The sequence below is a fragment of the Ambystoma mexicanum genome, chromosome 5q (genome assembly GCF_040938575.1).
Source record: "Ambystoma mexicanum isolate Mex_15411 chromosome 5q, UKY_AmexF1_1, whole genome shotgun sequence".
Taxonomy (NCBI): domain Eukaryota; kingdom Metazoa; phylum Chordata; class Amphibia; order Caudata; family Ambystomatidae; genus Ambystoma; species Ambystoma mexicanum.
The window spans coordinates 694,984,315-695,010,532 of record NC_090933.1 but is presented as its reverse complement, the minus strand read 5'-3'; the positions used below and the strand labels follow the sequence as shown (position 1 = coordinate 695,010,532).

The 26,218-nt window shown below is 43.4% G+C and overlaps 1 protein-coding gene across 3 annotated transcripts in view; it reads right to left on the bottom strand.

Annotated features, from left to right (window-relative positions):
• Nucleotides 1-26,218, bottom strand: part of C5QH8orf34 (chromosome 5q C8orf34 homolog) — a 1,794,780-nt gene that overhangs the window by 155,049 nt on the left and 1,613,513 nt on the right. For all 3 annotated transcript variants that reach the window (XM_069621157.1, XM_069621156.1, XM_069621158.1), the window contains exon 12: nt 12,245-12,747. In XM_069621157.1, coding sequence (XP_069477258.1) covers nt 12,245-12,747 — 503 coding nt within the window. The remainder of the gene's footprint in view (nt 1-12,244; nt 12,748-26,218) is intronic.

The following is a 26,218-nucleotide window of genomic DNA, read 5'->3' as shown; positions in this document are numbered from 1 at the left end:
AAAAATAGTGATATACCTTGGGGACTGAGGTATAGCCTGTGGCCATGGGCAGGGGCCAGATTTTCCGGGTCATGGCATAAGGTTATGACCCTGACAATTTGGCTTCTGGCCATGACCACGAGGGATGACCAATGGGGATAAAGTGGCCATGTCCACCAGGGACCGGCTATGTGGTAAAGTCTTCTGAAATTGGGATAGGGTTGAAAGGGAAAAAGAAATTGCTTGTGGTAATATGGTCATAGGGTTCTCCCTTTGCGTTCTGCAGGCTGCAATGGAAAGGGAAAGGGGCTCTGCATGGAGCCCCACCTTCCCTGTCCATGGTGGCCATCTTGGAAAAGGATTTTGCTTCCTACAGTGGGACGCCATGTGCGTCCCTGTGTAGGAAGAAAACTCCTTTTTTCTAGCACCCCGGGTTATTGCTTTAGCAACCCGTGGTGCTAATGGCCTTCATCCCCCATTGCAAGGGCTGGAACGGGGGAAAATGGTCCAGAGGCCTCGTTATACGTCCTTGCTTTGCTTGGGCCGCAGGGTCAGACTCGGATATGAAATAGGCCCAGACACCCAAAAACAAAAAGTGGCCCACCCTCGCTTCAAAAAAGTGGCCCACCCTTCGCCTCAAAAAAAGGGTCCCTCAAACCATCATCCATGAATCGCGTCAATTCACGACTTTACAGAAAATGCTAGGGTTCATGTGTCTGTTGCATTACAACAGAACTCATAAAATAACATAACTTTGCATACAGGAATGGATAACAATATGTATCATTAATATCTGTGTGTATAGATCTATACTGTCAAATTAATGTGAAGGCAAGCAGACGTCCAAGGCCAAATGATAATATGTTATTGTATAGCACTTACGCTTATGCTCTTTTTTTATAGAACAAATATGCATACAATATCACTCAACCTGTGTTGGTACTCTTTTATCAACCTCAGAAGGATGAATGGCCCTGCTGGGATTCGAACCTGCAGATCACACACACATCACAGCAGTGAGCGGTCAACCCACTGAGCTATCATATCGGCTAAATTAAAATGAGCAATTATTCTATAGTGGATACCATTAAACTGGTAAGTGAGATTTAACAGCAGACCAGTTAATTTCATCTGCAGGTCTGGTGCAAATGTGGCCACATGTCAAGCATGGGTGAATCCACTTTTCCGCCTTCAGAGCCTGGCAAAATATTGAAAGCAGCACACTCACAGGACATCCCATACTCTAAGCACTCATTACCTCATACATGCAAAGAAACATCCTGAATAGCATGCTAGGGAGATGACAAAAATAGACACATTACAACAAGGCATTAATTGTGGGACAAGTCAATGGCCACTTGATGTGCTATGGTCACCTATTTCTACACTGTGCACAACCTTTTAGGCACAAGGATTTTGTCAAGTGACCGAGGACACCAAGATGAAATGTCTTGTGATGATCGTAACAGACACAACTGCAGAAAAAACATGCTATTAGTGCAACTTGCGAAAAGCAAATTACATACTCCGAAATGGATACTTATTCAGGTGCCTCGGAACCTGCCTATAAGAAAGCTTACTGGGTAAGAGAAAGGAAGAGATGGGAGAAGAATCAATACAGCAAATGGGTAAAAATGGGTAGAAACAGAGAGGAAGCCGGATAGATGTAGAGACTGATGAGATAGAGGAAGCTAATCTCACAACTTCTGACCCTTCATAAAATCGCACGTGTAGGGAAAAAAGATGTCACAGCGCTAGTCACTTTTATGTAAACAGCGCTGCAAGCTTGTGTGTGTTGTCAGTGTCCCTGGGCACGTACAAGCCCCGGGGATCCCGCAGCAGAGTGTAAGTGTGCTTGCAAATTAAGCTGGGGCAAAATCAAACAAAGGTGTTTGACTAACCAAGGATTCATTTCCCATATAACACCAAAGAAAGGACGTCCGGAGGGGGTTGCGGGTGGACTGATTGTGGAGAAGGGTTGACTGTTTTCTACACAGCATCATGATTTGTGTATGATAAAGCAACCTCTTGTGTGGCCTTGGGCTACCCAGGCAGTTGCTCTCTGATTTCTACCGTTATGCAATGCGCAATCAACAGGACCGGGGGTGCTGGGAGCACACTGGGGCTATGCCTGCCCTGACCAGAAGCAAGGGGATGCTGCAGGAGGTCACACGGTCCAGGAATGCCTCTAGTGGCAACTTACTGGCATTACACTGCACACAACCCACCAAAAAACAATTACACAAACTATGGAAAGAAAACCTCTATTTAAGCAATGACCCTGGGCTGACTCCTGGGTGAAGAAAGCACTGTTTGAGTTCACCTGCAACATTATGTGTTACAAATACAGAAAACATCAAGACTTAACTGTCGGCTAAGCAGATGCATCCCGAGGCGCGTTACTGACCTAACATATTTAATGGCTATTTCGCGCTGCTGAGAACTTTCTCGTCTGGGGCGAGTACCAGACATCAAAGGCAGGAAGGGGTCGCAGGGCAGCCGCTAGCCGGGGACTCCCTGCAGGAAAGGGGCTGCAACAGGTGGACAGAGAGGACGAGAAAGGAATCGGGCACGGGCCAGCAAAGGCATTGAATCGCAACAAAAGGAGCGGCTCCCCCAGAAGCCGCTTCTTTTGTTGCGATTCATTGCAAGGGGGAGCCGCTCCTTTTGTTGCGATTCATTGCAATTGCAACAACTGGAATCACACCAGCGCTGGATCGGCTCAGGGCCCATGGCACTGCCAGGCCAGCAGGCCTACGGTTACGTGATACATTCATCAAAGAAAGGTAACACTTCTGTGTTACCTTTCTTTAATAAATGCATCCGCTGTGGCAGGAGATGAGTGCTGAGCGAGCTGCAGGCAGCCCGCAGGCAAGCCAGCAAGTGCCCTGAGCCAAGGTAACCTGGCACACCGGCCCACAGTAGAAGACCAGCCCCCAGGGCTCTCTTGGCTTAGGTAATGGTTGTATGCATTATCTTTTAACAATGTTGCACCATCAGGTTGTTGAACTTCCATAAACTCACATGCTTAACTTTACAGACATGTGGCTTTAATAAGTACGGGTTCTGCTGCTTTCTGACAGCTTGGTGTTAAAATTACTGCTAGCACCTCTTCCACTCATACACAAGTGAAAATGCCTGCCCTGAACACGGGAGCAGTCTCAAAGTGCTGCAGGATCACTTTCCACGGTTCCATGTAATAATGTCCAGGCAAAAATGTCTCCTGACAAAACAGTCACCATTTTTTGCAGGGACATTATTACATGAAAATGCCGGGGACACCCCTGAAATCCCGAAAATTTTATTTTTCTATAAGGGGATCGGGGGACTTCCCCACAACCCGTCCTCATACATAATGTCACCATATATAATGTTGCCAATGGCTTTTTCTGGCAACATTATGCATGGGGACATTATGTATGGGGACTTTATTACCCGATACCCTTTCCACTTGTGAACTCACCAGGTAAATCGCATACTTCCGATGCTCTCAGCATTCACAGGTCTTCTGATCTGCTCAAGTTGTACCTCGTCCGCCGTCAACTGAACCATTTGTTACTGGAGCTTCATATGCTCCTGAGGTAATCTGGTGCATCCCAGCCACCAAAGATTCTCTCGAGAGGGAAAGCTTCCTTCTCTTTTGCGTCCCACTGCACAGCCTTTGCAGCACAAGTCTTCAAAAGCCTCTTGCGCACATCCCTCTGCGCGTCCTCTGCAATTGGGACAAATGGAGACATAGACCCTCTCCGGACCATCCAATTACTTCGGCTTCACAGTGGTCCTGGCGTCTTCTCTCTCCTCCAGTCCCGACCTCAGCTTCATACACAGTCTGCATGGCTCTTCCTGCTCACCTTGTAATGTCTGCACCAGAGGGGCCTTTTAAGCCTCTTTAAGCCTTTTAAGCCTCCCTCAGGTGTGGGTCATTTACATAAATTATTTAACCACTCGCAGCATTGTTCCTTTTCAGCCCTATTCCTCGTCCCAATGATTAGGAAATGATGGGACTTGAAGTCGCTAGTGACAAAATTATATTTTTTCACTTCTTGTTCATCCTTAAACTTATTTCTGTTCCCTATACTTTCCTTTAAAGAATTATCATAAGGATCGGTCATCATACTTAATTGAAAGAGGTAGTTTATTCACACACTTCCTTTCACTGCCTCTTTGGGAGATAGGGTAGCTTGAAATTTATAAGTCTCCCAGGTTTTAAAAGGGTTTATATTTCATTCAATGCCAAAGGATTTCGGATTGCTTTTACCCACATTAAGATGTTCAACTTGTGGAACAGACAGATTGTTATAACAACAAGCCAGTACACACATTGGCATTTGTGAAGTATCCTCCCTAGTGCAAGTCAAATACTGCGACTCACCCCACTCAGTCCTCTAATTTGCCTGGGCTCTTTCTCCACCCAGTTGATCCTCCCACAGAAAACCACCTTTAAGGTCAAGAATTCTGAGACTTGTAGTTTGGCTTAGAAAAATGCAATGTCTCTACTTCTTCAAAGGTGGTAAAAATGTTTTTTATCCCCCAGATTTTATTAAGGAAACACTTATAAGGTTTAACCCTTTTAGAGACCGAAGGGACAGAAAGGTTACATGTTCATTGCTCCTGTTGGAATACTTTTGATCTTATGGAGGATATGGCACTTAGGATGTATAAACAATTAGTTTCTTGGGTTCAGCAAAAAGTGGAGTTACTCTTTCAGGTTTTTCTTGTGTTCCCTTACTAGAACATTGCGATGTACCATAAAGGCAATAAGCCAGTCCCTCTTTTAAACTTGGGTTAACAGTGTTCCTCTCTAAGGAAAAATACGGTGTCTCACCCTGCGCAATCTCCCCACTTCGCTGGGCCTGGTCTCCACCCAGGTTATACTCTCACAGTACACCACCCCCAGGGTCGGGATCAGGAATTGTCTGTCCTCTCCTGGTCACCTGGGAGGAAACTCTAGGCAGGGTTTTAGTGGGGGATCCACAGGATTCTCCACATGGCACATGCTTCTTGCACAGCAAATCGAGCACCCGGCTCGAATCACAATAAGAGGACCCACAACAATCCTTCTCTTGTAATGCTCCCACCCTCTGGGACGCCAGATGACCACTTTAAGCCTTTCCCATCAACAAAATATGTAGGACTGAACAGAAGCTTGAATCAAACTCACTGTAGACCCAGAAAAAGCAAGCATTAACCAAACCACCATAGGACCTACTATCTGGTCATGCAGATTTAACAATAATGTATTCCCTGTAAAGATTCTAACAATTTAAGCAATTTTAACTGACTAGACTTAGCCAGAGAACACTAGACCTTTACTTGCTATTCTGTAAGTATAACCCAGGTAATTCCGAACAGCTGTTTCCTTATCCTGTAATGACTGTGTATTTTCTTTGATGTAACTACGACTGTGTTGAAAGCACTGCTCTATCTGCTGTTTAAGTGTGTAATAATCAAGCTGTCTAACTACGCCCTGATACCTCTATGTCTGGGCGTATAACAAATGGATTAAATAAATTAAATGCAACTTTCAAAAGTAATACATTTACAGTACTCTCCTAACTTAATGTACAAGTGCTTCACAGTTTTTTCTGGCATATATTCTTGAAAGGATAATCCACTTGGTTTTAACTGCTGTTTTAAAGGGAAAGGTCTATGCACATTCAACATTATCTCAAATGTTCTGAATGAGATATTCTACAAAGTTAAAGCAAAGCCTTGCACAATGTAATGCTCATCTGAAAACATATGTCAACACTTTATGAAATTAAAGGGCAATTATTTTAACTTTTATGGTTTTAAAATGAATATTTCTGTAGGTCGGACCAGGTTTTCTTCTTTGCTTGGTCGCATTTCTGAAAGTAGGGAGAAGCAGGCGCTGGCCATTGAGATTTCTCCCATTTTTTCCCTTCATTATTTGTAGGGGATGGTGTTAGTATTGATTTATCTGAAACATTTCTCTGCATTTAAGAGACCCCTAATATCTTGTTTGCTAAATTCTGTAAAATACCACAAGTGTTTTAGTGCAGGGAAGTACCACACTTTCTGTTCATGCTTGGTGCATACGTACACCAAGGACAAGGACAGGCATGAACCTTTTCAGACTTTTGTGCTTTAATTGAATTTTGGTGAACTTGCATTTCTCTTACAAACCTCCTGATTGTTTTAGCTGTACCCTCTAGCCCCCACTGCTTCACTCTCTGCCTTTTCCATTCTTCCGCAGACTACGATATGGATACCCCGAGCAGGGCCACAATACTTCGACTATCAGACACAATTTGGCAAATTGAAAACCACTGCTGTGGTGCATGTAGGGTTGAATTACATGACGTGTGTGGCATGCACAAATTGCAAATCTAAACCTTTGTATGCTGAGACACAGCACTCACTCAGGCCAGGCATTTTTGCTGCAATAGAATGACATTTTGGCAAGTCAACATATTACTGAACATGTGCTGGAGATGGGGGAGGGGGGGCATGACCCCATGTGTATGAGCGCAGTCAAGGAAAATCTCTGTCACCCCCAAATGCCAGTGGGACCTTTAGACTCTCTCTTAGTGAGTTACACATGCTGCTTTCCTGTACAAACATCTCTTATAAGGATCTTATCAGAATCTTATAAGATTTTACAATAATCCTACTAATGTATAAGACTTTATAAGAGTTCAGTAAGAAATTGGGATGCATGTCCCAGGTCATAATTCTTCAACCTCAGCCGCGTCGGCGCGTCAGGGGAAAGCTGGTCTGTGCTGGTCCATGTTACGCTCAGGAACAAGCAGCGCTATATTTACGCAACTATATGGTGAGACGTTGAGTTAATAAGACTCATTCGTTCAACCTTTTACACTAACTCATATGGAAGGATGTTGCAGGTCAATTTCTTTGCATGCATTGAACAAATCCACGCTTTGGGTATATTTAGCTCAGAGATGGGTAAACGTTTTGCCTCAACCAATCATTTATTTTGCGCATCACTCATAAAAGCATGATCTGTTCAGAAAAATGTTGTTGCACTAAAAGAACTGATTAATACCTTTCAGCTGAACATCCTTTTTGTGTCAGAAATGTGGTTCACTGACCACTCTGTCACATTTTCACTTATTGGCCCCAGACAATTTTCCAATTAAATGGGTCAACAGAGATATGTATAAGGGAGGATGAGTTGCTATTCTTACCAAATCTTCTATAGACATACTTAATGTCCACATCCTGAAATGGGACTCAGATGATGTCCTGTACATGTGGTACTTCCCCTAATGACTCATGTCATACAGTACTCTGTTATAGACCACCAGGGTCCCCGAGCAGCCTTTTAAAAAGGCGTGGATGCCTATCTGGGCACAGAGGCACCAAAAAAAGCTCGTCATTCTCTGTGATCTTAATATTTGGTGCAACAGCCCTGACAACCCGGACTATAAACACCCTAATGACATATTACGTTCATAAGACTTTGAGGTGCTCTCTACAGATGCCACTCACTCTAGAGGACACTGTTTGGAACCAATTCTTTTCAGAGGGGTACACCTTTCTAATTCTGATACTGTTCCGGTGTCATGGTCAGACCATTTCCTAGTTATTTTCTTAATGGCACTAGTTAATTCATCTGCTGGTAGTAACCTGTCCATTAAAACACAACCATCGCGTCAAAAGAAGAGCCGGACCTTATTACTAGTGACCATTTATTGACTGACCTTATATACAATCTGATCTAAATTGTAAACAACTTTATCAGACTGTCATGGCCCGTTTAAAAAATAATTGTGATGAAATTGCCTCTATTCAATATCCTAAAACAGTAAAAAATAAAAAAAACATAACCCATGGTCTAATGATTTCTTTCAAATATCTAAAAACAATTACAGAAAGAGCGAAAAGTTATGGTTTAAAACTAGAGAGACTAAACATCGCCTAGTAGGCAAATCTGCTTTGAAAGCTTATAAGGAAGACATCGTTGTTGCTAAGTTTACTTATATACAGAAACAAATAGTTTTGGCAGAAAATAAGTCAAAGGCCCTGTTTTCCACCATCAGAAATGTTGCTTCTCCTCCTGTGCTACTCAGTCTTTATCCGTCTCTTCATTTGGCTAATGAATATAATGTCTAAATTTCAGACAAAATGAATCAGATTCCCATGAATATTGACTGTCGGGGCCTACAGTGCCAGGATGGCATCACTAATGCTGAAATCCAACTTAATGTAAAACCTATATCTCCTACTTTTTTATTTCTCTCCCATTAGTCTGCAGACAGTTTACATCACTTCCGGAAAAGCTTAAACCTACAAATCTCATTTACAACCCTATTCCTGCATATTTGGTTAAACGGCATGTACCAGCCCAAAGTAAGATTGTCCACTCATTAGTTAGCACCTACTCCACTCCTAAAAAAACATTTCTGGACCACAAGACTATCAAACTATCATCCACTTACCAGCCTTCTTTGGCCTGCAAAAATCCTGGAGAAGATAGTGACAATACAGCTTCAGAGTTTTGTAGAAGAGCAAGGCATCATGGACGTATAGCAGACAGGGTTCAGACCAGGACATGGGACAGAGTCAGCTCTTCTCACAGTATGGGATGACATTTTGAGGGCTGCCGATGAGGGTGATATCACCATGCTTGTTACGCTGGACCTATCGGCAACCTTTAAACTGTTGACTTTAAGATCCTTCTTTCCAGACTCTTCACAGTCACTTGTGTATCTGAGGAGGCTCTGGAATGGTTTTCGTCCTTTTTGACAGATTCAAACCAGCAGGTTAAATTGGGCCCATTTTTGTCTGGCTTGTTGCCAGTTGAATGTGGAGTATCCCAGGGATCATCTTTGTCCCCTTTGCTTTTTAATGTGTACATCCGCCCATTTCCTAATCTCTTCTCACAATTTAACTTACAATATCATTCTTACACGGATGACACACAAATGTATGTGTGGCTAAAATTTACTGTGGACACAACTGCCCGAGTTTTATGATGTGCTGAGGCAGTCAAAACCTGGATGTTGGAGAACAAGTTGCAGTTAAATCCGTCCAAAACAGAGATTATTGTATTTGGTCCAAATAATAGACTAGGAAACCTTATGCCAATTACCTGCCCCTTTCTCTTTAATGTCCAGCCAAACTACTCACAAAATGTCAATTATCTCTGCTGCATCTGGCAGGGGATCTATGTGATCACTTTGCTGCCCACAACTGCGACGCCGAAAATGCCGATGGCAGTTACGGCGCGGCGCAGTGATCATATGGATCACTGAGCCCGCTGACCCTGGCCTGCATTACCCCTCCCAACCCCCCCACTTATCTTTAGGGTGGCACACTTCTGTGTGTGCCGCCCGCACTCTGCGATCCCTGCGGTGTCAGCTCCTCCCACTACTGTGGGTTGGAGCTGACGCAGAAGGGTGCTTTTTTTCTTACGTATCCCCCGCCTTCCGAAATGGTAAGCGGGGGACACCCCCGCAACCCCCAACCCCCATTACTGCACCCAGGAAGAGCGGGGGACACTCCCACAACCCCCGCTCTGCTTGGGTGCAGTAAATGTCACCCTCATTTTGTGTGCCTCCAAAGTCGCAGCGACTGTGGGGGCTAACAAATGAGGGCAACATTTTTGTATGATACCTCTGGCAGGCAAATATGAATTGCAATGGACAGATTAATCAGACTATTAAAACTGTTTATTATCAACTTAAACTGTTGAAACCTCTAGTGCCTCATTTTGGACAAAGATCGGTGCTCTGTGGTTGGAGCACTTGTAAATTCGAGGCTCGATTATTGTAACACCCTTCTGCTGAGTAATCCCAAAAACCAGGTTCAGGGACTGCAGGTCGCTCAAAACTCTGCAGTAAGACTTATTTTCTCACTTCCTGAGAAGGTATCCATCTCCCACTATCATGGGAGTATTCACTGGCTTCCAGTGCAGAAAGGAATCTTGTTTAACACTCTGTCTTGTTTTCAAATGCATTCATGGCTTGGCGTCAGCCTATCTTTCATCCAAAATTGTCCCTTACCAACAAGACCGATTTCTGAGGTCATCAGAGGGACGGCTCCCAATGGTCCCATTTTATAAATCGGTCACTTTTGGGAACAGATGTTTCTCATGTATGACTCCACAGCTTTGGATTAAACTCTGGTACGATTTAATGAGAATAGAATCTCTGGATGTGTTCAGGAAAAAGCTCAAAACTCAGTTATGTCTGCTACCACTGCTGATTACATTTCCTTAAATACCAACTGTGCCCAGATGCATTTTCTTGCTGTGATCCTTGTCTATTCTATTTAAGTTCTTATGAAGTACTTAGTAATGTTCCCAAAGTCTCACTACTTTCTTACAAGTGCTGCTTATAGGAATCTTCTAAGGAATTCTTGTGTGGTGGATTGTGCAAGATCTGCTTAGGCTTCCAGATGCATATGGAGAGAAGTTGTGTATTTGGTCCTGGCCAAGACACAAATCAGTGATGTTAGGGTGGGTGGTTCTCTGCACCACCCTGGCGCAAAACCAGACACCATGGTAGAAGAACGACGCAGAAACCTACATCGCCGACTGGTCTCTAACAGAAGAAAAGCAACAGTGAAGGCACCAGAAAAAATAATCTTTGCTGATGATCTGCATCTGGCAACCAAAACAATAAAAGGTTCTGCAAGGGGAAAACAATAGAGCAAGTACGGGCTGAGCATGAGGCTAAGAGACTAGCAACGCTGAGGGCCTGAGGATAAGTGAGAAGTAACTCTTTTATAGTGCAGGATATCCTGGCAACCCAGGCATACAGTCATGTGGATTTGGATAGGACTAGAGACAGTAATAGGGCAAATACCCTGATAGAATTATGCTCATCTCCAGAGGGAAGAAGGACCAATGCAAGGGAAGAAACATGTGAACAGAAGACTGTACACCAGTTTCTTGGATATGCCCAGAGTCCATATAGACTTTCCAAAATTATATCACTGAAAATCATTTCACACACAAGCACTTTCTCAAGGTAAGCTATGTAAGATATATTTGCATATATGTGTTACACAGGATTCATACTAAACCTTACTATACTTCATATATTCACAGTTTCATAAAATAGCTACCAGGTTATAATTAGGAGCGTCCTCACTGCATTCTATATTATAGTGAATCATGCTTTTCTTAATTGATTGTATAAACAATAGTTCCTAATATGTAATTCAGCATATAGCAATACATACCACCAGGGTTTGCTATGATAGAGTGCTAGAAACACAGTCACTTTCAATTGTGAGCCTTAATGGAATTTTTAAGAAAAGGATCCATCTAATCATCCCGGTTGACACTCTCGTGCAGACTCCATAGGCAGTGACCAGATTAGTTGCAATGCTTTCACTCATGTACTCTGTGTGTTTTGCACCATGCGGAGACCATTTCCTGAGGTTCTTTCACTCAGAAGAAGTGGACCCTTTACTCCCCAAGGAAACAACATGGCTGCAGGGCATTGTCTGAGCACTGGTGCTGAACCACAGTGAGCAGACAGCAGAGGCGTTGCTAGGGGTGGGGGGCTAAAGGGGCTATAGCCCCTGGTCTTTTGGTTGTAGCCCTGGATAGAATCTCAGGAGATACAACCAAAAGGCTAGCTAGCCCCCAGTCCCAACAGTTCCTACATCAGCGTAGCCCCGTGTCTTTTCCAGACCTAGCAACATCCCTGGCAGGCAGTATGCAGTCTGAGGTGTGAGGAACATGTGGGACTTGAGGAGCAATAAGTGTGGTATGGTGTGCAGGGAGGATTCGAAGTGTGGGACCCGAAGGAACAATGTGGGGCATGAAGATGTGCCAGTGAAGTGGCACAGCATGCGGGGAGACCATAGTGTCTATGTGCTCTATGATCATGTGTGAAGCTACAGGAGTCTGAGCTGAGTTGCACTATGATGGAACTGGTGGCACACCCAGGGACCAACATGTGTGATGATCCTGGCCCAATAATTAGACGTGTGCACAGGGACCACGAGTATAGCAGAGAGGGTAATAACAACCAGGCGAGACATGCAGAAGCATGCAATGCAGTCAGATGCATTACACCTGTATATGCCACGGAATGACAATAATAGAGCATTATGTATTATCGTCCCAGGCATAGAGTATCTCAAATTGGCTGTTCTGAGTGACAATGCAGTCTCAGTTTTATGATAACAGCAGCTACGAAATTCAAATGTGCTGAGCCCCTGAATTCAATTAAATATGTATTTTATAAATAAAGTAATTCTTAAAAACGGAAAAGCCACGACACTATAATGAGATTCATAAAAGTAACGAAAAATGAATTCTTACCTCAGTGAAACTGCTCCTCTGAGAGAGGTTTCCAATATTTTCAGCACTTATTTGAGCCACTGTCCTCACAGTAACCTTTGCGTTCCTTCCACTTTGGCTTTTAGGCGTTGCTGATCTACTTCTCTGCAGGCTAACAGTCCCTTCCTTGTTTCCATGGCTGCCTGCAGTGAAATCCCGTGGTAACGTACTGTTGGGAGTTGCAAGACTGCTTCCAGGGGCTAATGGAGACTTCAGTTTGTTAGGTTGTGCATTCGGTGTCGGAGACCTGCTATTTGTGATGCTTCCAGACTGTACTCGGCTAGCAACTTGTGGTGGAGATTTGTTTCCTTGTGCGGGAAACTGAACACTTTTTCCTGCCAAACTTGAACCTTGGGCTCGGGAGTTTGTTCCTTGTGGTGTGTGAAGGTTTCCTTGAGCATCCGCCATCACCAAGCTACTGTGTACACTACTCGGACTCCTGGAGACCCTTGCTTCAGCCATTAAAGCTAGGTCTTTTTCAATGTCTGCAAACAAACACAAAAAACAACCAGATCACTATCTGATTTGTTATGCTTTTCTGTGCACATTATGATCGGTTTGAAGCCTGGCTCTCTGCTAAATCACAGCCCCACCACCGTAAAGGGGCCCTGCTGTCAATCTTCTACCCAGGATTCTGATTGGTCAATTGTGTTGCAGTTCCAGCGCCTTCCTTCCGTTTATGTGTCTCCAACCTGTAAACTACCACCCTTATATTAACACACACTCTCTCCAGTATCCTGAGTCCCACTCGGATGAATGGCTCAAGCATTACCCATGAGGGAAGTGTATATTCAATGCTTGAGCCCTTCATCCGATTCTGTTCCAGAAAACCTGCCGACAACCCTGCAGCAGCCTGCCCTTTATTGCCAACACAAACGAATAGATATAAGCGATCATCCATCTACAATTACCTACACGAACTCAGCCATCCATGCACCCACTAATCTTTCAACACAAGCATAAATAGACGTATTTTCATATCTGTATTTCGACCCACTTACAGATCCACAACAGGACACACCATAATCACTAATTCCTTCATACATGCACTAACGAACCTATTAAAACACACAGGCATCACACAAACTCAACCATCTAAAAAGAAATATGCAGTGCCATCTACAGAAAAGCGAGACCCATTTTGTTTGCCAGTGCTTTTTATAACATGCATCCTTCAGGACGGTTCCTTTTTTAGCATGCAAGGCACATGGCAGCAGAGACTTCTTTGAATTCAGGCAGACTTAGCCAATTTGAACAGGAGAACGTGTTCACACGTCCACACTAGGCTAATAGAATAACCAAATGGTGTCAATATATTGATGTTGCATATATGGGATCTTGGACGGTACAGTTAATGGGTTTCAAGCAATTTCTTCATTTTATTAACAGCATTGATGGGAGTATTGACTTTACCCCTATAATAGTAAGACCTAATACACCATTTTTAGATGTTGATAAACGGATCATCGATCAGATATATGTTGCCAGAATTTTTGGAGAGACTACAGCTAATACCAACTATTACATAGAATGAGTTTCCATCCAGTTGGAACATCGAAAGGTCTACCATACAGATACATACTTTTGCTCAAATTTATTTTCACAGATCCTTTGTGAGTCAGTACTTATTCAAATTGATGCAAGAGCCATTTTTTGAACGAGGTTATAACACGAAGGAGATCATTATGGCCACATCTAATGACAATGTTAAAGGTAGAACATAATTATTCATGAACCACACAACTCATACAAACCACATTGATGTTTGTACCTAAATATTTAAATGTTATTTTTATTTTAATGCTAGCTCGAGAGCAGCGATGTGCTGTACTGTGAGTTGTGCTTTTTTGCAGCCATTTGGATTAGACCTTGGTCAGATGTTGAAACAGCACCGTTTTGAGACATTTGTGAAATTTGAGAACAGTGGGGGCATTCCGAGCCAATACAGGGATTGTTTGCCACAGGGTGGTTGCGTGACAAGAGAACGATTGTTTACAGGTCTGCAGGTTCTCTTTGCAGATGAGTTGTGATTTAAGCCAGTTGGTTGAGTTGCTGTACAAGGAGCGTGTGCCACCAGATGTGTGGAGCTTAGCTGCCAGATGCGCTGGATGCTACTCGTGACTGCTTTGTGCATCACACATGCAGCCTTGAACAGCATCCTGGCCTGGAGAAGAAGCCAATTTAGCTTGCATAAGACGGGTGATTCAGTCAAATTCCTGCACACCCATAATAACATGTGCTACAGTGCAGTGGACTGCTTTTAGAGGAACCTACTGAGTGGCAGGGAGACTCATCAGGGAGCATTTGCCCCATAGATGTGTGTCACCTAAAGTGCCAGCACTACGATCTGAAAGTCCTGTTGTGGGGTGATGGTTTTGATTCAGCGAAGACTGGAGATTTGGAGCCAGGCCATTTAAGAATTCTTGGCTGTGTTTCTGGGAGGACAGGCTGCTGTTAATGGTTAAGCCTGAGGATTCTGCTGAATCCTAGAGACGGGATCAAATCCTTCTATGAGAATATCATTCAGCCATTGTTGGACACGTTGTTGAGAAGGGGACGGATGGGTGAGTTAAGTTAGAGGTCGGCAGTCAAAATTCAGTACTGGATGATACCTAGGTAATTGTGGAGAAGACTGATGTCCTTTGGGTACAACGATCATACACTTATTGGTGGATGGCTACATTGGGATATTTGGGGATTGTGCACAAAGGCTCCATGTAAAGGTTAAAAAGTCTTGGTGACAGGATGGAGCCTTGGGGACTCTGCAGGAGACTGGGAGTCAGTCAAAAAGCACCATTATCATCAGGATGGCCTGGTGGCTGCTCAAGAGGTAGGAGGTACACCAATTCAGGACAGCCTCAAAGAATCCCATACTGTTGGCAAGGAGGGAGAGAAGGATTTGGTGGTCAATGGTGGCGAATGTAACCAAAAGGTCAAGGAGGATGAGGAGGCATGAGTCACTCTTATCCATGATTTGGAGGGCATCATCCACAACCTGGATGCTGGCGGTCTCGATGATTATTAGTAGTTTAGGAGGCATAGTTGTTCGACTCTGCTGAGTAGGTGTGTATCGACTACACTTTCCAAGATTCTGCCAATGAACAGGAGGCTCATAATGAGTCAAAACAGAAAGGTGATGGCTGGAAGGTTTTGAATTAATCATAACCACGGTCAAAGCTCTGGGCAACCCTCCAGACCATCGTCTTTCAGCCTGCCAAGCCATTAAATAAGGGGAAAAACCATATGCAAATCAGGCTTGGTCCTACCCCAAAAGGGGCAGTCCAGCCCGAACTGCTAGGTCACATCCCTTTCTGCACGAGACCACAAGCATCCCCAGACATGTTTCAGCCTTGTTGGGTGTCATCAGAGAGGGGTAGCTTGGGTCTCTAGGCCCGGTAGACTCAGGACCCACGTCTGGGCATACCCGTCCCACTCGGGGTGACTTTGGCAAAACAGAAAGGTGATGGCTGGAAGGTTTTCAATTAATCATAACCACGGTCAAAGCTCTGGGCAACCCGCCAGACCATCGTCTTTCAGCCTGCCAAGCCATTTCATAATGAGTCAATACATAGCCAGTTAATCTGGGTCTTGGGTTGTTTTTTCAAAACAAGTTTTATGAGAAATGTCTTGAGGGTGTCAGGGAAGACCCTTCCTTCACAAAGGCATTAATGATGCTAAGAAGTGCATTGAGTGTCGGCCCATGAATTTGTTAATGATGGAGGCTGGGGTAATATTGTCACAGTAGGAAGTAGGTTTGAGGGAGGAAATAGCTTTTGGGAGTCTTGGGGAAAGAGAGAAGAGAAATCAGTCCAGAGGGGCAGTGTGCTACTGAGGGGTAGGGGGCTCTAATGCTTTGGAAGGTTGATTTGCTTGTCAGGTGGATTTTGACTATTTTTTCTCTATAAATGTTGTTGATTCCATGATAGTTTGTTCAGATTGTACACCTTAGGCATGTTATCTTGGATACATGGCACATATTTGTTCACAACACAAAACATTGTGCTTTAGTTAACATGACTGAATTTTGCTTTTAGCAGTGGCAATGTGGTTAATGATTTATTAACTCAGCCTAAACGTAAACATATTGATTGACAAAAAACCTTAACACAATATGAAGGGTCAATTTCCTTGTCTAAATCACAGTCAAGGGTAGTATTTTGCATCATCCTCACATTGTTATAAAACAGGGGTATTCCACAAAAACAGCTACCTTTCCTCACACCCTCTTGTGTTCAATATCCACTGAACAAAGATTTGCAGAGAACTGTCAGATTTGATTTAGACAGAGGTACGTAGACTTAAAAAATATACATATTTTAATTTTTACACATACTAAAACATAAAAAACATGAATATAAATCAGTCTTGGCTTACAGAACACAATGATGTGCAAATATGAATTCATCCAATTCTAGAAATAGAATGAAATAGAATGTGACACACTTGTTTGAAAAGCCATTGAAACATATTTGTTGCAAAAGCTGTTGAGCCAGACAATTTAGATCTTCCAATTATATCACTTCATTTCTGTAGTATTAACCTCCTAGAATTTCTAGAATTGGATGAATTCATATTTGCACATCATTGTGTCCTGTTAGACAAGACTGATTTATATTCATGTTTTGTATATGTTTTAGTGTGTGTAAAGATTAAAATATGTATATTTTTTAAGTCTACGTACCTCTGTCTAAATCAAATCTGACAGTTTCATACACACCTTTGTTGAGTGCATATTGAACACCAGAGAGTGTGAGGAAAGGAAGCTGTTTTTTGGAATACCCCTTTTTCTGACATTTTAGTCCTCTTCCACACAGCACCTTAAAAAAGCAGACAACGTGGCTCTTGTTTAGCCGAGCATCCGCACATTGGCAAGACAATAGGTTTGGGCACTTGCACCTCATGAACACTATTTATACCATGTGATGCCAGTGAGGCATATTCTATGTAGGCCAAGGTGCTGTGGAATGAACACTGTTCCAGGAGCAAAACGAGGACTAGGAAGTCCTAAGTAACCAGGCGTCTTATAGCAAGGACACCAAATAAGTCAGATGATATTACAAATATTAAAAGTCATGCAGTGACCAATTGGAGGTGGTGATGTCGGACAATTGATGAATTAGAAAGAAGATTTCTGGATAGATTCCAGGGGCAGGAACGAAGGGCGTAATCTATGATGGTTTCTATTAATGCATTTTTGGCACGCATCGGGTACTCTACCCGATGGAACCCTTCATTTAAAGTGTGCCCATTATTTATTTCAAGTCTGTACTAAGTATGGGTTGGGGGAGATGGCATGTGGGGTCAAATAGAGTTTGCCTATATTATTCAACAAGTCAGTATGCCAATGCTGCTGCACGCCATGTGTTATGTGCAATGGCAACTGAACGTAGAACACAACGTGTGAGTGAAAAACACCTAAGGATTATTGTTACTCCATATTGTGTTATCACCAATTATATGCCCCCTCTGTCAGTAATCAGTTTGCATTAATGAATTGATAGCAAAAAAACAAAACGCAAAATGACAGCCCTAAAAACACGTATAAAATCAGCCAAATGTGTAACTTGAGTGCCATGGAAACCTGCAAGTGTTCAGAGTGGGGAATTATGGAGATTGCTAAGTGTGCATGTTGGGCCCTAATATACATAGTATACGTGCTCATTATGACAGCTGCTATGAAAACTAACTGGGGCGTTATGTAATCCGGCTGCATTTGCTAGCTGGGACATTAAGGCTTCTGGGAATGTACGGTGAGCCATTATAGAACCCGGCAATGTGCCTACTTGGGCCTGCTCAACCAAAGGTCTGAGAGCCTTCACCATGGTCAGGGGGATGGTGAGGGGTAGAGGCGTCACATATGTGGTTCCATAAAAGACAGCTAGGAAGGAACCTGATGGGGAGGCCCCTATTTTAGGCTGTTTTAATGGCAAGCTGCAGCTATAGGTCATCCACAGTGTCACTATTTGCCTGTCTGTCAAGCAAGAAGGGGCAAAGTGGGTGAAGTCAGCAGAGCAAGATGTAGAGTGAGATATGTCCTACACAGAGTGACGTGAAACACACTGAGGCAGCTGGGCGGCGGTTGGCACGCAGAGAGATGTGCAGCCAAGAGAAAGACACAAAGTGATGGAGTATAGTGTGAGATAGGTAGGTACATAGTGAACAAGAAACACTATAAAATGAGGGATGGGGAGAAACAGCTAGTTTGTGACTTGTAGAGAGCGAAAGAGAAAAAGAAAGATGAGGGGAAGGTACTTAGACTGACAAAACATATCAAGATATAGTAAACTGAATAGAAGATGCTCTGTTTAGTGGCACAGGAACTTTGGTGGTCACGTACATTCTGATGGGCACATGCTCTTTCACAGTTAAATCGCCTGTCAACAGAGGCATGATTATGTTACTTAGTAAATGAGATATGATTGGCAAAGTTTTTTCTGCAGCACGATTTTTGAAGATGAGCATAATGTCCTCTGTAGCACACACGTTTTGCTGTATCTGTGGCCGGTATTTGGTGCCCAGCAAATGCATACCTTAAATTAGGCTGGTTTGTACAGAGCAGAGAATGGTTTTGGTGAGTTTAACAATTATTTTCCTGCAGTGAAATGATTTTGTTTCTAGCTAATGTGCAAATGTTAAAGTGCTGTACTGTTGCACGCGCTCCCCTCAGAAGTGTCTGATCTCACATGCGGTTTGTATTCATATTTGTATTCAATGTCATTTTTAATGCACTTTCGGCAAAGCGCTCCACAAAATGTAGAGAATATGGTACAATAATCACAATGAGGAAGTCAAATAATGAAAATGCACCTGGGTAGTGAGAGAAGAGAGGAAACAAAGTCTTCTAAATGTAAAATAGGAGGTAGGATGGTGAGGAGTGGGCAGAAAGAGAGAGTTGCAGTGCCTAAGTGCTAAGAGGGAGAATGAGCGGAGGCGCACTGCGGTTTCGGAACGGCACGAAGAAAACCAGACTGTGAGCAGAGAGCACAAGTAGGTATGTAGAAAGAAACAAAGGAAGAAAGTTAAGAGGGTGCTAGGCCATGAAGACATGTAAAGTCAATAGAAAGAAAGGGAACAAGTATTCATGACTTGATGGGTAAGATCAAGGCAGATCCTAGAGAAGATGAGATAGAGAAGGAACGGATGGGGAATAGCGAGAGCAAAAGGGAGTTAGATGAGAAGTAGGGAAACCGAGTAGAAGAGATGAGCAGCAGTCAATACAGGAAAAATTAAGAGATGACATATTGCGTTTGGAGGCATGGAAGAGAGGAAAGGACAAGAGCAACGAAGATTGAAGAGCAGAACATCACAGTTGTGTGCATTGAGAGAGATGCTTGAGGAGAATGAAAGAGAAGAGTCAAAGATGACAACTAGGTTGCAGGCATACGAAGAAAAGAGATGAGAAGGAGGGAGCCAAGAGAGAAATGGAGGAGAGGGTGGGGAAGCAGGAGGGAGGAAAGTAGAGCATCTCGGTTTCAGTGGAGTTCAGATGAAGAACGCGAGAGGACATCCAGGTCTGAACAGCAAGATGACAGGAGCTTACTCTAGAGTGAAGCTTGTCAGAGAAAGCAGAAAAGGAGAAGGAGATTTCTGACTTGTCAGTGTAAAGGTAGTGGCAGGGGTCAAAAGAAAAGATGAATGAGGAGAGGGGATAGTATATAGCGAGAAAGGAGAGGATCACTAACAAACCAATGGAGGAGAGACTGGACAGAAGGGTGCAATGATCAATGTGTCAAAAGCAGATGAAAGATAGAGGGGGAGTATGGATGAAAGGTTGTGGCGAGCAGTGAGAAGAGACCTGAAAACATGTAGCAGTGCAGTTTAGATGGAGTGGGGTGGGGTTGGAACCTGGTTTGTAGAGGAGGGAGAAGCAAGGAGAGGTGTAAAAAGGAAAAGGCTTGGGAATAAATCATTTGTTCCAAGAGCTTAGATAAGAATGGAAGGGAAATCTGGCATACGTTGGAGGGGAGTGAGGAGTCTAGAGAGGGTTACCTCAGGATGGGGATAATAGTAGCATGTTTGAAGGAAGATGTTTAGTTTCAGGAGGAAAAAGACAGATTGTAGAGAGTCGTGAGGTATGAAGAAGCTAGGAATAGACTATGGGAATAGGGTGAGATGGGAGTGCTATGTGCACGAGAAAATGTGCAGTATCAGAATCAGTGTGGAGGGAGAAAGTGGAGATAACAGGAGGAGAAGAGGAAGGAGTGGGAGAAGGTGAGAGAAGTAGGTGGTGGGTGGTACGAAGGGAGGTACCACAAAGGGAGGAAACTTTACAAATAAAGTAGTTGGCAAAGTCAGCAGCAGATAGAAAGGAGGAGAGAGTGAGCGATCAGAAGGAGGAGAGAATAGTGTTGAGAAGTTGAGATGGCGAGGGAAAGAGTAATCGAGGAGACTTTTTTTTAGAAGAAAAAAGGAGAGAATTGTAGGATGAGCAAAGGTATGAGAAGCTGTTGAGGACAGAAGGAAGAAGGAACTCTTTCCAGTGGTGTTTGGGTTTGCGGAGTGAAGAGCAAAGGGATTTAAGATACAGGGTATGCCAGGACTGTGGGAGTTTATGAGAAGGGACAAAGGGACGAAAGGGATAGACAATTTAGTTAGATAAATGTGCTTTGAAATGCAGATTTTGGCTAATTTTTTTAAAATCTCAGGAAGCTTGCTCGCTAGCGTAATGTCTCAGCCAACTTCTCAGTTGCTCGAATACCTCAAGAAAAGTGTACACACACACACACATACACACACACACCCAGCTTTTGCATTATGAGAAAAAAAAAGGAAACTTTATCAAAGGCTCGGGTGTGTTTTTCTGTGCTAGCACAGACCCTTGTCAGCGCTGAAATATCTCCTGTCCTTTTTATTCCGTTTTGCTGAAGCCACTGGACCAACGATGTATCCTTTTATTCAATGCATTTGTTTCACACCTTTAATGCGACATAGTTGCAAGACCACGATGCCAGACCCTTCTGGACCACTCACCAATGGGACAGGATGTGGCTCTATTGGGACAACGAAGAATAACTGACGATTCTCATGCTTATTGTTTTTGCAAATTAAGCACTGATCACACAACCATTTTCTTGACAAATTGCATCAACTTGCACAACTGTATTAAACTGAAAAGAGATGTTAGATAATCTCAGGCAGATTGTTGGCCAAGTTACTGGTGCCAATAACTTGTGTGAGTTGTTGCACGTAAAGTGAGAAGATATAATTGCACATGGGCTACAAATAAACTTAGTCCATCATTGGCTGCAGCTCTTGATCAAACAGGAAACACTATAATTGCAAAACTTAGACCAGATGACCCCTGTTTCCAGGGCAATGGGATCCTTGTGTTGGATAATACCACATTAGCAGCTCAAGACAACAAAGGATCAAGGATTTGCCAGAGTATTCCCAAGATCTTCATCAGGCAAAAAAACCAAACACGTGACACTCAGACCAGCTGCTTCCGGTCATTCTGTCATTTGTGATAAAGGCCACCTGAAAGTTGAGGGTTACAAAGTAACAGCTAAACGGAAGACCATTAGAGTAGACAACGATAATAAGGAAATTATGGCACATTCACACATTTGGGACTCATTACGAGTTTGGTGGTATCTCAGCGGTAAATCCACCAAGATATAATCAAATGGAAATACAGTTACAGCCACTTAGTCTGGTGGAGTTATCGCCGGATCCCAAATGGTGGTAGGCAGTGTTAGTGCCTATTAATTGGAGTCCATAGGACTCCATGGGGATTTTGTCAGAATTACCGCCAGCGCTAGATTCGCCAGTGGCAATTCTGCTGATTTTGCCTTTTTTTGGCAGAAAGGTGGCCAATTTACCCTCCTGTGCTGTAAACTGGGGGGAATCCTCCACCTCTTTCCAAACTCATAGTTGGGCGATGCAGTAAGGTGTCAGTAACGGAATTACTGCCACATTACAGCTGATTTTTACTGCCCCGCCCAAATTGTAATGTGGCCAATTGTCTCTAAACCCTGGGTAAAATCAATGGCAGTTCAGTAAAGAGGAAATGTGCCTAAACAATATAGAGTACAGAGGAATCTATCTTTTATTTTCGCAAATAATGCAAACATGAGGATAATATTGTAAACATTTTAATATTGGGAATAACAGCAAAGCTAACAACGGGCCTACTGTCACTACAAAAGCTTTGTCATTGTCACCCCTACAGACTAGACATTTTGGGAAACATTCGTTACAAAATGAAAAAGGTATTAAGAAAGCAAAATAACATGGTTTACAGCTTAGTGGCAATCATTTCCCCATAGAGAAAATGTCTACATTTCTGTGAAGCGCACACCAGAAACTGCTGAAGGGAATTGGACCAGGTACCTTGTGCATGAAGCGTTGACTAGATTTCACAGGGGCGTGGGGGGGATTTGGGTTATTCCATCCAGTAGTTGATGAAATATTTGACGGCGAACAGTGGGGGTCCCCTTCTTCCAAAATTCTAGCTACATTATTCCCATGGTGCTTTGCAGCAAACGCCTTTTAGAAACAAAAAGTTGATTTTCTTTTTGTTTGATGCATGAGATAACCATGTTATAACGGGTATAACAAGGTTAGCTAACCAAGGTTAGCTAAAAACGAAAAAGTAGATAAAATGCCATGTGAAGGAGGAAAAAAGATTAAATGGCATCAGAATAGAGGTGGAGAGAGAGAAAGAGGTCACCATGTGAAATTGGGGTCTAGGGGGACAGGGGCTGGAGACCAAGTTCAGAGCTCAAGCATTTTTGCACAACCAGGGTTATACTGAGGATTACAGCGATTATAGTAGAGAATGCCTCAGGAATGAAAGTGCGTCAGATGAAACAAGTCATGACCAGCTTAACTCTGCACGTTGCTGTTGCAAAGCCCATGAGCACATACATATTATAAGAGAAGGGATTCACAATGACATACAAAATGGCATTATGGGGGACGTAGCATTATGGGGGACATCAACGCAAGTGCATTCCGTTAAGCTGGTCATGACTTCCCACATCCGCTGATTTCAAGGGTTTTGTTGCTTTAAATCTGCAAAACTTAACAGCACCTTAACTACGTTTTTTTTTCAGTGATCTATACATATATTTATTGGGGCATACAAACACGTTTTCTCGTACACAAAAATAAAAAGAAAACAAAGAAGAAAGAGTACTTTGAAGACTAGGCATTGTCTTGTTGAACCAAAAACATTCCCACTTCGCTTCAAACTATCCCATCACATCACTACGCTTTTGATACACGTCCTTTAATCTATATACACAGCACACCTTGTTTTCAGCTGTCTATAGCCCCAGGCACCTTCCAATTCTGCACCATCACTACCAGCCTAAATGCAGCACACTCTTATCTCAACTCAGATATATAGGTCCATCAACAGTAGGCGTGTTCCTTTCACGTGTAATACGAATACAGTTCAGAGAATGCTGTACAGTAGAAGACTAAATAGCTGCCATTATGTGTATTTCTTTGTACATATTTACTGGACACCATGATATCTCAATTCTAGAGTGTAGACTGTGAACTTGGCACTTCCTTTACGTTCGTATTTCATTGATGGGGACTTTAAAAAAAACGTTATTAGTTTTCCATTTATGGTCAGCATACATACATCCCACATTGTAACATTTGCTATACACTGTAAATTACAACAAGGAATACTCCAGCTCCCCCCTCTTCCCACCCCAGCCCCCCCAAGGATTCTATATTCTTTTTGTTTAACATTATTAGGGTGGACAACCTCTTTAATTCAGGTCCAGGAGCTAAAGCTTCTGTGGGCACCATTGTTGCACATATTCGTCCTTTAAAAAGGTCAAGATTTTAGCCTACTATGGTCTACGTGTGGCTAGGACGTGCGGTAACCAGTACGACATCCACTCTCGGGCCACAAACTCCCATATCTTACACACCCAGTCAGGATAGGTAGGAATATTAATGCTCCTCCAATTTTTAGTAATGAGCAGCCATGTAGAGGCCAACAGAATCTCCACTGACTTCCTATCTACCCTTGAGAGATGCAGTTGGTCGGGGTCGCATTGCTAGTAGATAGAAGGTGATTGTGTCCGGTAACGGGAAACTCACCACCGTTGGCAGTGTATTTCCTACTGCCTCCTAGAAGACCCACATTTTCAGGCAATGACCACCATACATCTAGCCAGTCCCCCCATACTGTGTAGCCTGTCCAGCAGCCCACGTGTAATCTAGTGTTTATGTTGTGCAGCCTTGCGGGTGTGTAGTGCCACTGTAGCATCATGTTATGCCAGATTTCTCCGATTGGCACGCTTTGGCGGTTTTGGGAATGCTTTTCCACAACTCCCCCTGTTGCTCCCGCGCTGTCCTCCCCACCCCCCGACATGGCTTCAAATTGTGTAATACACTGCAAGCAGTGGTCTAGTGTGGCTCCTACTATTATATTGTACCAGGATAAAATTTGATGTTTCGAGCCTGAGTGAGCGAAGATGTAGGTTTCCAGCTGAGTAAAATCCCTCGTAGCGGCCCCCTTTATTGCTGGGTTAGAGACGCAGTGCCTAAATTGAATATATTCATGACAGTCCTTTTCTGTAACTGGAAGGCTTCTTTACACTCTACAAAAGAGTGCAATGTTAGATCCTCAAATAGATTGTGGGTTATTTTGCACCCAGATGTCTCCCATCCGCAGAATTACCGACCCTCCATTTCTGGAGTAAATTGTGAGTTGGGGAACAGTGGCATGAATGGTGAGGGAAAGGTAGATAGTTGGCGCCTCCTAACCAGTTAATCACCTCCTCTAGGGAAATGTCCTCCAACTGGAGTTTGCACTCAGCTGCGAGCTGTGGTTGACAGATGGAGTTTCCATATTTCCGTTGTGCTTTGTCGCTAGGGATTCCACCATGTAATGTGTCATGTAGTAGAAAACAAATGTATCCTGGATATCCTCTGTTCAAGAGACCCTTGATCCCGCTCCATACACCACATCCTTTATCGCCCTAGAGGACTGCTGTTCCCACAGGGCCATAGCCATCCTAGTTTGTTACCCTTTATGTCGAACAGCTGTCTCTTTCCCAGGAAGGCTTTTTCAGCCTTTTTGGTTCACGAGTTCCCTTTGGCCCTGAGACCCTCTATATGGGATGTTTCCACCGCTTCCCTTTCCATGTGTTTTAGCTCTAGGTCACGGTTGTTCTCCAGCCTCCTTAGTTTTTTTACTATCCTTGTTTTTAGTGCAATCAACTTCCCTTGGATCACTGCGTTAACGGCATCCTGTGTGGTGCTCTGAGATGTCAAAGTCAGGGGTTTTTGATAAAAATAAGCTGTAATTTCCTCCTCTATTTCTTTTGTTAGCACCTGTTCTTGGAAGAGCACCCCTGGAAAGCTCCAGCCCCAGTGCTTACTCCTTCTAGCTGGAAGATCCAGTATGGTTTGAAATGCGGCATGGTCCAACACTGTTATGCCACCTATGTATTATGCGGTTACTTTACCCATTAGCACAGGGGACAGGCAGATATAAATCGTATCTGGAGAGGCAGCGATGGGCTACAGAGAGGTATGTATATTCCCTCTCCAGATCATTCTTCAAGAGTCCCCAAGTCCCAGATTATTCATAGCCGCAATTAGGTGTTTTGTCACCACCCCGCAACCTCCTGTGTGGATCTGCTTCTATCCAAGTAAGCCAGACAGGCCATATTGAAATCCCCTGTTAAGAACACCTCCCCTTCTGCAAACTCTTCCAATGCATCTAGTACTTTGGTCAAAACCCATTTTGACCCATGTTAGGCGCATGTTAATTGACAATTGTGAGTTTTATCTGACCCACCTTGCCAAAGATAAACAGGATTCTCCCTTCCTTATCCTCCTGTTTTTTTGACAGCTTAATTTCTACTGTATCTTTGATGACAATTGTGACATTGCATGTTCGGATGGCGCTGTTATCCTAGAAGATGTTTTGGTAGTGTTTCATCTTGACCCTCTGTCTATACCTCATTTTTATGTGCATCT